The sequence below is a fragment of the Gekko japonicus genome, unplaced genomic scaffold (assembly GCF_001447785.1).
Source record: "Gekko japonicus isolate JY-2015 unplaced genomic scaffold, Gekko_japonicus_V1.1 scaffold204, whole genome shotgun sequence".
Classification (NCBI taxonomy): Eukaryota; Metazoa; Chordata; class Lepidosauria; order Squamata; family Gekkonidae; genus Gekko; species Gekko japonicus.
The window spans coordinates 1,101,329-1,113,529 of record NW_015159716.1 but is presented as its reverse complement, the minus strand read 5'-3'; the positions used below and the strand labels follow the sequence as shown (position 1 = coordinate 1,113,529).

The window sequence follows — 12,201 nt, the reverse complement described above, 5'->3', positions numbered from 1 at the left end:
AAGATGGCCGCCTGTGCCATGGCGCAGCCAACCGCTGTCATGTTGTTGAGGTACGGCTGCGAGTTCTGGATGTATCTGTGGAGGGATGGAAACCATCAGAGCCCCAAAGGGGCTTTGCAGCTCAAAAGGTTGCCTCCACGCACTAATCCCCTATGCCCAAGCTGCAGAAAACACCGGAATGGAAACCATCAGAGCCCCAAAGGGGCTTTGCATCTCAAAAGGTCCAGACCTAATTGCCTCCACGCACTAATTCCCCTATGCCCAAGCTGCAGAAAACACCAGACTGAGGGAGCTCCACAACCTCCTAAAGCTCAAATGCCACGGTGGCACTGAGAAGCTGCAACCAGGACCCAGAAGAAGTTGATTGGGCCCTTGCATGGAGGACGGGGGCCGAGGCCAAGGAAAAGATTCAACAATAAGGCAATCCCAGAAAGGGACATGAGAGTGGCTGCAAGCATCAAAGGTGGGCAGCGCAAGAGCAGAGGCATGGGAAGAGGGGGACACCCACCTGACATGTCCATTGTAGATGTTGAAGGCCAAGCAGATGATGGCCAACAGGATGCCCAGGCTGGACAGAACCGAAACAGAAATGAAGAGCTTCTGGGAGAGATACCGGAAAGTGACGATAACTTTTGTGTAATCAGCAGGTTGGGTACCCCCTGCAGGACATGGGGGAGAAGAGTATTACTCAGGAGCCATGCCCCTCACCCCAACATAGGACCCAAAAGGCTCTGTTACCTGTCTTTCTCATACATGGAGAAGAAGAAGAAGAGTAGGTATTTATACCCCGCTTTTCTCTACCTTAATAAGTCTCAAAGCCACTTACAATCGCACTCCCTTCCTCTCCCCACAACAGGCACCTTGTGAGGCAGGTGGGGCTGAGAGAGCTCTGAGAGAACTGTGACTGGCCCAAGGTCACCTAACAGGCTTCATGCAGAGGAGCACTTACAACCGTACTCCCTTCCTCTCCCCACAACAGGCACCTTGTGAGGCAGGTGGGGCTGAGAGAGCTCTGAGAGAACTGTGACTGGCCCAAGGTCACCTAACAGGCTTCATGCAGAGGAGTGGGGAATCAAACCCAGTTCTCCAGATTAGAGTCTGTCACTCTTAAACCACTACAACATGCTGGCTCTCATGGCACCACATGGTTTCATTTCTTGTCTCCGCAGCTCAGAAGACTGATTCAGTTTGGCCTGTTTGGTATGCTGAGACTGCCATGCGGTCGAATGTTTCTGTGTGGCATTCTCCCTGAACATTTCAACACTGCAGCTGGCTGTGTTCTTCTGAACCAAGTTCTGAGTGCAGGGATCTCTGGCACAAACCAAGCCATCTTCCTAATACCTTGCACACTCTTCCTCTATGGGACCTCTCAGTGCCTCATTCTTTTCCTTGTACTATGCTCCTTGGTTCTTCACCACACTGTGAAACAATTTACCGTACTCATCAATAAGACATTCTTGAGCACCGGCATTGCCCAAAGTCTACTAAAGTCTCTCTCAGATGGTCTGAACTGGAGATGAGATCACTTCCATTCTGCAAAAAACAAACTCCTAGACCCTGATGTTCCCCAGTCATTTGGAGTAAGATACTCTAGCTGTAAAAGTCTCCCTCCAGAATTAGATCTTTGTGTCTTTAAACCTTTCTGGTTCAATGGAGCAACCAATGCCACCATACCTAGATCTTCAAGCCTCCTATGGAAAGAGATCTTCTCACCCTTAGATCTTTTCATTCCCCACAGAAGTTGAGTCTCTCCTGCCCACAATTACCTTCTGCGACTCATCCCTACATGCAGGCAAGCCCTTGGCCTCTTACCGATCCATTTGACATTGCTGTACCACGAGAGGTTATCCTTGGTGGTGTCGTAATAGCCAATCTTCTTATAGACGCCATCTGTTGGCAGAGGGAGAGCATTTCAGACAGTAGGAGGGTCAAAGGGCAACGATGTCCCTCCCACCCTCAGCAAGAGCTGGTTGGGAAGAGGCAATCATAGAATCATAGAACGAATTACCAGCTGTCAATCCATTTGAGTGCTGGAATTAATAATCAAGCAAATTTAATAATCAGTAATTCTGGGATGAAGCAATGGATAATTTTGGGCTCAGGAAATTATGCGTGTCACAGCCTCTCAAAATCAAATAGCTGTCAACCACGCAACCGGATCCATACAGAAGGAGCCACCGAGAGTTCCTGCACTGCAGACACGGGCCAGAAAAACAACCCAAAACCAACACCCCTGGTACAATCAACTCACCCTGCAGTTGTTCGATGAGGGTCCAGGCCATCCGAGAGCCACTAGCATCAAAGACCACATGTCCCTGATGAGGGAAGGGAAAGGGAGGTGTCAGTGCAGTCTCCCAAAGGTTCAGCCGTACAGCTAGGCAGTAGAGGTCTGAATCCTCCACTCGCACTCTCCAGGAGGGGCTGGTTTCTTTTGCAGGAAAGTGCTTTTTGGAGGTCAAGTATGAAAAATGCTTGACAATGCAAGATTAGAAGACAGAAACTGGTCGTCAAGTCTGCTGCACCGCTGATTCGGCTCTTGCCAAAAAAAATTGTGTGTGTGTGAGAATCCCAAACCCAAGGCAGAATTTAGACACTCTGCTTTCATTTTGAAACAAAATAGGCCAAGGCTTTGTCCTCAACGTTCTGCAGATGCCTTAGGACAACACAGAAGACGCTTCTGCCACAAGACACTGTGGTCACGTGGTACAGCTTTTGCCCAGAGCTACCCACCCATGATCTTCACGCAGCCTTCCCTTCCCCATAAATCTCACACAAGTACACGCTTTCCCGTCGCTCTCCTCTTGCTCTTTACAAGCCCACTCCATCAAGAACAAATCTGCAAAAACTCAAATGCTAAGTGGAGGAATGGGATGGAAACTGAGCCATTAAAAACATAAATAGGCCAGTTCTGCATAATTACATTTGTTACATAACTAAGATTTTTTTTTGGTCAAGCACATCTGTTCCTGTACTGTTGCAATTCTGCACCCCAACCACCTACATTCTGTGCTCAGGAGATCCGGGTTAGGGGGGGGGCACTCACCGAGACTCCCTCAAAGGCTGAGGAGTTGAGGGCTCGATAGATCTCGTCTGTAATGGTCCGGTTATTGTAATTGAAGTCTTCCAGGCGGAGGCCCTTCTTCACCAGCTCAGCGGAGGTCTTGTTTAGCGCGAGGGCCAGGGCCCAGATGGCATCATAGGCCAGAGGCGCCTCCTGGAAGCCACCTGTCTCCTCAGGAGATTTCTCCACACGCTTTGTTAACTTCTCTATGAACTCTTGCGATGTCTGGAAAGAGCAAAAGATAAAGCTGTCCTCCTTCGACCCTGTCTGCAGGGCCCCGTGACCAGCCTTCCTACTAAAGGAGTCCGCTTCAGGACACCCGACGGCAGGCATCTTTTGTTCCCTTTGGAAAACGCCATACACAATGATGGCCCCCGTGAGAACAAATAACAGCAGTGCATTTGGGCAGCATTTCTCTTGCCGCCAAACAGATACAGCCAGCATTTTACACATCCAGGAATGAAGAGCAAGGCCTCTGAGCCAGAGAGGTTCAGCTTCCAGACAGGCTTGGGAATCTGCCAGGCCCTCTTTTCAGAAATCAACTCACAGCTCACAAGCATTCCCCAGACCCCCCCCCCGGACCTTCCTCACCATATTGGAGATGCTGCGGGTGTTCTCCGGGTTTAACATGACGATCTCTGTGGTGATGTGCCCCTCCACTGCCTCCGTCATCTCCTCCTCCGTGCAGTTAATATTCGCATCCTTGATGCGGAACCAGTTATCAGCATACCAGCCAATCAGGAACCAGACGTACTTCTTGCCAAACAGGCGCTCCTTGTACACCTGTCCCCAGGGCCACAAAAGAGGAAGAGTGAAGGGTCAAGCAAGAAACACAACAATCCACTCAAGGATAGACATTCATCTTGGCCCCATCTGTCTGCCTGCTGATCCTTCCTGGCACTTACCTTCCAGGTAGGTCTCGATCCTTCTGCTTCCTACCCACAATTCCATCCTTCCTTCTATACTCCTTGGCATAGCCAAGAAGTTCCTCCCCACAGATGCTCTAGCTAAATAATCCACCAAGTTTACTCCTTCATTTCAATGATACTTTGTAAGCACTAGAAGAAGAAGAGGAGATTGGAATACCCCCGCCCTTCACTACCCAAGGGAGTCTCAGAGCGGCTTACAAACTCCTTTCCCTTCCCCTCCCCACAACAGGCACCCTGTGAGGTGGGTGGGGCTGAGAGAACTCTGACACAAACTGCTCTTTTTCAAGGACAGCTCTTATCAGAACTACGGCTTGCCCAAGGTCATCCAGCCAGGTGCAAGTGGAGGAGTGGGGAATCAAACCCGGTTCTCCCAGATTAGAGTCCGCACACTTAACCACTACACCAAACTGGCACCACTACCATCTTTCCCCTCTAAACAGTAAAGTTCATGGTCAGCTACCTATTAGCAGGACAGTGGAATGCAACCACCAATGGACAAGGCAGACATTTTTGCATACTCAGGGGACTCCCCATGTATATTACTTGTAAATTTAAAAAGACAACAATCAAAATAAAAGGTCCTGGTGAGGAGCCATCTTAGAGGCATAAAATGTTGAAGACAGGTGAGAATCAGGGTGTGTGTGTTTTTTTTTAAAGGGAAACAGACAGGAATTGAGAAATTGGACCGTACAATTCCCTAAGATCTTGAGGTATGCTGGAGGGAGAAGAGTTGGGTTGGGAAGAAAATGCTGCTTCCCACCCTCATGATTCCTTGTGGGGCCCCACCTTATTCCTTTCTAACAGTGAAGCAGAAGATGCTGTCCATATCCCAATGGCCTGATAATGGCTGAACATGTTTACTGCCCTCTACAAGGCCTCTAAAAAAGGTAAAGGTAAAGGTTCCCTTGCTCGAAAGCCAGTCGAATCCGACTCTAGGGTTGCAATGCTCATCTCCATTTCAAAGCCGAAGAGCCAGCGCTGTCCGAAGACGTTTCCGTGGTCATGTGGCCGGCATGACTAAACACCAAGGCGCATGGAACGTTGTTACCTTCCCACTGAAGTGGTACCTATTTATCTACTTGCAATTTCTTGCTTTCGAACTGCTAGGTTGGCAGGAGCTGGAACTAGAGACGGGAGCTCACTCCGTCATGCGTCACACTCGGGTCTCGAACTGCTGAACTACCGACCTTCCACAGCCTGCAGTTCAGCGTCTTAACCACTTGAGCCACCGCAGCTCCATAACAAGGCCTCTACAAGGCTCCAAATTTTGAGGGTAGGTGAGCATCAGTTAAAGGAAGATTCAAGAAAAATGCACCAAGGTGGAGAATCTGGCCTGCTTAAAACCTTAACTGCTTAAGGTATCCTGTAGAGGGAGCTGGTAGAAATTTCCCAATGGTTTATCCCCTCCTGCCTGATGGGAGAATGGGAAAAAGAGGTTTAGGGGGTGACTGAACCAACTCCTGGGTTGGATTTATTGTTCATCCCTATCCAGGCCTCATGAAGTGGTGGCCTATGAATGCTGAAAGTGGACAGAACAGAAAGGTAGGGAATACGAGCAAGGCATTATGGGAACTACCAGACCTTTTTCCTTTCTTTCTTTTTTTTGTCACTGCTGGCTGTGTAGAAGAATGCCTACGCCAGCTCATGATTTCTCCCAGGAGTCTGTCCTCATTACTTTCTGAGAGCAAATCATGTGGTGGTTTGTCCCACTTTTCAAGCCACTCAATTTCTAATGTGCGCTTGAGACACCAGAACAGGAAGCGTCTCTCAGGACCTAACTAAAGAAAAATGTGTATAACAAAACCACAATTGACATTTTTAAAGGAAAAGAAGGTGGCGGTGGGTTGCGATTTGGCATGGGGGAGCAGCAAATTGGATGTATGTGCTGTTTGTCCCACACACCCCTGCTGGCAGCCAGGGGGAATTTGGCAATCCAAGTCTGCGTGTGTGAGGCAGAAAGGGGACGGAGACATCACATCCGAAGGGCCAGAGGACAATCCCCCTGGAAGTGTCCAGCTGGGAAGCCAATTTAGTGGGCAACTATGTGCCTCCGGGGGGCCCGGGGTGGGGGGGAAGGAACTGCACAATCACGTTCACTGCATCCTGTCACTCCCCGAGACAGCCTAACAAACGGCCACCCTCTGAGCCGCTCACCTCACAGAAGACCTTCCGCGCCTCAGTCTCATAGAAGAGCCCGACAATGATGCGGGCGTCCTGGCGCTGAAGGAAGAAAAGCGGATCAGATGGCCAGAAGACATTCCCACAGAGACAGATAACGCCAGGCACAATGAAATATTAACCACAGACATGTCAGCATGCAGTTTCACTGTCACACACACACACACACATATACCAGTTTTGTGTACTTGTTTTATATGCCTAGCAGAAATCAGTGCTACTGACGCCTGGCAGCAGAGGTCACAGATCTGATTAAGAAATTCTGCACTGTATACAAAGAGGGTCCCTCACAGCCAGTCCCCAGAAAACAGCAGGGATATGGGTGTCACACGTTCTCTCTCCAATATGTACCCAACTGCAATGCACACACGCAGCCTTGGATCACATGATGCACCAATGAACACACGCCAAAAAAGAAAAAAAAATGACCCTCCCATAAATCCAGACACACAATTTGCTGTCCATCTTCCCATAATAGGGTTGCCAGCTCTGGGTTGGGAAACACCTGGAGGTTTGGGGGGGGTGGAACCTAGGGAAGGTGGGGGTTTGGGGAGAGGCGGGACCTCAGCAGGGTATAATGCCACAGAGTGGACTCTCCAGAGCAGCCATTTCCTCCAGGGGAACTGATCTCGGTTGGCTGGAGATAAATTATAATAGCGGGAGATTTCCAGGTGCCACCTGCAACTCGGCAATCCTATCCCATAATCATAGACACGCCTCCCTGAGTACACACTGAAAACATGCACGAGAGACATTTACACCCAAAGTAGCATGCAAGCCACACCAAAACGTACTTTAATGCAAATAGCGAGGGGAGGGGGCATGTATTACAAACTGTCAGCATTCTTAAATAACAAAAATGGGGGTCAAGGCCTACTCTAGACCAGCCTGTGCCTGGGAAGAATACTTCCCAGACACAGGCTGGGGTAGGTCCAGCCCTGGGGGGGGGGACCCCTTTGTGTTCCCTATTGGCCTGAATGTGTCACAGAAACCTTTCTGTGGCTTACTATAGAGGGAGAATAAGCTATGCTTGACTTGTCTCCCAGAATTCTCTGTTTCTCTCTTCCTATATGTGGGTTCTTAAACTGATAAACAGCAAAGCTTGCCAATATATCGATTCTGCGACTCTATCACAGCACAATGAACCAACATAAGAACTGTCATGCTGAATCAAACCAAATATCCATTAGGGCCAGCATGTTTCCAGGAAAGGAAACCAGATTCCCTTGGAAAATCACAAGCAAGGGCATCAAAGTTATCTGTTATTTGACTTAGGGATCCAGTACTCAGAGTTTAGTGCAGCTGCTTATGGAGGTTCTGTGCAGCTGCTTATGGAGGTTCTGTTTCATGATAACTACTCAAATTTATCCTCTGTCAATGTGTCAATTAAGAAGCTATCAAAATTACTAGGATCACCCTTTCTTATGCACAGAGTTCCGTAAGTAGAAGAATAATAGTTTATTTTTATGCTCCGCTTTTCTCTACCTTGAAGAGTCTCAAAGCAGCTTACAATCACCTTCCCCTCCCCACAAGCACCTACCTTGTGAGGTAGGTGGGGCTGAGAGAGTTCAGAGAGAACGGTGACTGGCCCAAGGTCACCTGGCAGGCTGCATGTGGAGGAGTGGGGAATCAAACCCGGTTCTCCAGATTTGAGTCCACTGCTCTTAATCACTACACCACACTGGCTCTCAAGTGTGTTATACATTGTGTGAGGAAAGGCGTTCTTTAGTTTCTCCGGAACCTACTGTTATTCACACTGGCACACTGTGTGGTCAGAAGAACCCAGGTCGGAATTTGGCATGTTTTGGGGGAGGGGCTGTGGCTCTGTGGTGAAGCCTCTGCTCGTCATGCAGAAGGTCCCAAGTTCAATCCCAGCCATCTCCAATTGAAAGGATCAGGTAGTCGGCAATGGGAAAGACCTCTGTCTAAGACCCTGGAGAGCTGCTGCCTGTCTGAGTAGACAATACTGACCTTGATGGACCAAGGGTCTGATTCAGTATAAAGCAGCAGCTTCATGTGTTCACGTCGGATTCTTTGGAAGAAGCCCAGGAGAGAGAGAGAGAGAGAGAGAGAGAGAGAGAGAGAGAGAGAGAGAGAGAGAGAGAGAGAGAGAGAGAGAGAGAGAGAGAGAGAGAGAGAGAGAGAGAGAGGGAGAGCCTCTTGTTTTTTTGTGCTGAACTTGTGCTGATGAAACTGGTGTTTCATCAATGATTAATAAGCCACATTGTGCCTGGTTATCTGATACCATTATTATTGACAAGCAAATTGCCCAGTGTTACTGCTGGTCTCCAGTGGGGCATGCCATATGTGTGCTCCAGCTTCATAGACTCCGTCTGTGGACGGTAGGCAGTAGCACACCTGGAGCGAGAGGCAGATTTCTGGCCCAGCCAAACTGAGTTCCATAGTCCTGGTTTTCTCCCAAATCTACATATACAGAAAGGTAACAAGCCACATAATTCTGGGCTTCGCTGCCAGACGCCTACGGCAACTTCAGCCTTTTGCCAAATCAATGGCGGCGGCTGATGTCATGGTGGCAGCGGCGGCAGCTCTTCCCTGGGCAGAAGGATGGGAGTCTTCCCAAGTATTAGCTCAGACGGGGGGCCGTTGCCACCAGAACGCCAGGCCTTGCAGTCAGCAGAAGGCTGCGGCTGTGACGGGTGAGTGACTGGCGGCACATAAGAACCTTTCCTTGGCTGGGAGCACAAGGCAAGGAGGAGCAGACAGGCACTGAAGGCTGGTCTCTCCCTCCAGACACCACCACTTGTCCATGTGCCCAGTGTGAGCTGCTAGCAGAAGACAGGCCGGTCCCTCCTTCCAGAGGCTAATGTGTAGGACACCAGGAAGACGATCAGTTAGATGGTGCCTCATGAGGATGAGCATGTAAAAGATGGACCAGAGGGGACAAAAATGACCATGCAAGGCTTTGCTGCTCTACCGACATGCACCTTTAAATACGCACATACACATAAACAAATGGCTTGGTGCATACATGAATGCTCAGCACAGATACAGATCCACCATGTACCATTTACTGCAAACTGCACCCCCCTCCCTACTCACCCACCCTGCTCCAAATTCCAAAGCCTTGGAGGAACCAAAAATGTGCCCCATCAAAATGTCACTGACATTCCCCCCCACACACACACATACCGCCTGATGACCCAATGCTGAATTCTAAAGGCCAGCCCAAAAACTTCTTTGGAAGAGTATTTGGGTTTGGACTTTGGGGAGTCTACAGTATAAAAGAGTCCTATAATAGGGAGACAAGAATACCTTTTCTATCCTAGCAAACAAGGATACTTTGCTTTGCACCCTTCTTCTGCACCTGATGCACAGATGATAGGAATCGGAGGGCCCCCTCGGTGGCTCTTGCAGAAGACACTTCCCCACCACCACCATCAGTCATGGCCGGGCCCACGCCACTCACCTTGAGATTCTTGACAGGCACAGCGGGGTCTGAGAAGAAGCTCTGACGGAAGGTGATCTCAATGCCAGCCTCTTTGACTCGTTCCTCAAGGTCATCCAAGGTCTGTGGGAATGCAGAAAGAGGCATCATGACGGCAAAGCGATAGGTGGTAGGGATTCATTTAGAAATAATGCTCAAGGAAGGGGGACCTCATAGTTAAGAGTTAGGTTTTTTTTTAAAAAAAGTCCAGGTATCTAAGTCTCTGCCGTTGTGGTGAAATTCGCACAGAATTTCATACCTGTGAGAAAATGCAACATTTCAATATTCAGTTTTCATTCGTGAAAAAATTCTGATTTCCACGACCATGAAGATCGACTTGAAAATGTGGAGGAGCGCTTAAGTAAAATCTCAGAAAGGTGTGTGTGTGTCATCGTTCTTCATGGGACCGGAGCTCTTCAAAGCCTGGCAGAAAATGTGTTCTGATCTTAAGCACAGAGTATGCCCACCCCACGGTAACATGTGCTTTTGGTTTAGTGGCAGAGGATGAGGACATGGATAGAGGCAGGATTTGAATTCAGGATGAACGTTGGGGTGAATTATTGTTTGAGGTCATGGGGGGGCCTGCAATCCTGCATTTAAAGAAAACCGAACTGTATAAATGGACACTGCATCCATGTTCTGCAATTAGAATTAGGCAGTTAGATCAGTAAAATGACACTAACAAGGTAAATTTTGCAGACAGCGGAGGGGAGCTAAAGATGGAAGGCACGGAACAGTGGTGGGCAGGGAAAATGCCAGACTTGGAGACAGAGATTAGGAATTGCAGGAAGGGAACTGGAGCTGCAGTGAGTGAAGGTTCTCCCCTAGACCACTAGAAGACAAACCTTCCTCTGTCCCCCCCTCTCCTTTATTTGTTTTCATAATAAGGTAACAGTACATATTTCAACAGCACAAGCCATCACACAGATGGTGAAACCAGGTTAAAAAAAGCAGACAAAACATGGATCAAAACAGACAAGGCACTGGGAGGTCTATGACTGGATCTCCCCACAGTTTTTAAAATGGTACTTATCAGTAGTTCAGGGCCCCTGCTTGGACTGAGGCTGCTGGGGGGGGGAGAGGAGATGTTTATCTCTGTCTCTCTCTCTCACACACACACAATTTTGGCATCAAATACAACCTCTCCCCAAGCTGTAATTTGACCTAAAAGGAAAAAGATGGTGCAGCCTATCTTTTACTACCATTTTCTTTTTTAGAGCTAATAATGGGGGTGGGTGTCAACTGGAGAAAGTGCACTGGGGAGAGAATGAAACCCCCTCTTCCTCCCTGCCCCATGGGGCCCTCCCAAACCAAACAGGGCCCCTGACATTTGCAATTTAAAAACAATGGATGCATCCAACCACGGATCTTCTGATGTCTTACCTGTTTTGAAACAATGCATATTACAGCACTTCTAAAGACAGACAGACACACCCTGCCCGTGGTCTAAGTCCTTCATCTTTTCTTGCAGCCATAAGGACTAGACACTTGGGCCACAATCCAACATAAAGACTTCAGCATGCTTCAGAGCAATGACACTGAATGCACTTAAATCCATGACGGACTGTGACTGTAACTGTAGGAAGCTGCCTTACGCACCAAGCTAGAACAATAGTGCATCTAAAGCCACACTCTGTATCCCAGAACTCCAGTCATATTCATTCCTGAAAGACTCTGGTTAAAGACCGAGGTTAGACCAAGAGTTAAAGAACATGATCGAGCAATCGGAAGAATTGCTGAGCTCTGAGGGCGACAGTGGAAATGTACCATGATGAGATGGAGGGCTACAGCCCATTTGCCAATCACAGTTCACACAAAAATAGCCTCATTTGCTTAACATTTGCATTAATGTGACGGACATTGGGAACACAGCTGGTGGAAAGGCTCCACTTCTTCCCCAGTGCCATTTGTGCAATTTCCCTTGTCTGAAAACTACAAACGGCAATTCTTCTTAGGACATCTTGGAGAGAAGTAGCACTTAACTGAGATCTCGGATGACATTTATTAAGATTCAGTGGGGAGAAAAAGGCCTCTCAAATGGGCATCTGAAATAGAGAACAGCCTGGAGGCATACTAACGGCATCCCTTAATGTTGCCTTATTTCTCTTTCTTAACCAGTCCCTTCTTTCAACCCACCATGCTGTCTAGGTTCAGACTGTAAGCTCCTTGGGACAGGGATTTGGGGGGTTTGGGGTGCTTACATTACTCTTTAGAGCACTGTTTCAGGTGGGCAGACATAGAATCATGGAAAGAGGCCATACAGACCATCTAGTCCAACCCCCTGCCCAATGTAGGACCAGCCTAAAGCATCTCTGACAAATATTTGTCCAGCCTCTTCTTGAAAGCTGTCAGTGAAGGGGAGCTAACCACCTCTCTAGGCAGCTGATTCCACCTTTGAACCACTCTGACCGTGAAAAAGTTTTTCCTAATATCCAGCCGATACCTTTCTGCATGTAATTTAACCCCGTTGCTTTGGGTCCTATCCTCTGCTGCCAACTGGAACAGCTCCTTGCCCTCCTCCAAATGACAGCCTTTCAGATATTTAAAGAGAGCAATCATGCCCCCCCCCCCCATCAACCTCTTCTCCT

The 12,201-nt window shown here is 48.5% G+C and overlaps 1 protein-coding gene across 1 annotated transcript in view; it reads right to left on the bottom strand.

The window, feature by feature from the left end:
* Positions 1-12,201, bottom strand: part of GABBR1 (gamma-aminobutyric acid (GABA) B receptor, 1) — a 133,352-nt gene that overhangs the window by 16,735 nt on the left and 104,416 nt on the right. Inside the window, exons 10-17 of the mRNA XM_015413888.1 lie at positions 9,596-9,697; positions 6,145-6,210; positions 3,653-3,844; positions 3,044-3,286; positions 2,252-2,315; positions 1,813-1,890; positions 509-659; positions 1-75 (exon numbers count right to left, since the gene is read on the bottom strand). Coding sequence (XP_015269374.1) covers positions 1-75; positions 509-659; positions 1,813-1,890; positions 2,252-2,315; positions 3,044-3,286; positions 3,653-3,844; positions 6,145-6,210; positions 9,596-9,697 — 971 coding nt within the window. The remainder of the gene's footprint in view (positions 76-508; positions 660-1,812; positions 1,891-2,251; positions 2,316-3,043; positions 3,287-3,652; positions 3,845-6,144; positions 6,211-9,595; positions 9,698-12,201) is intronic.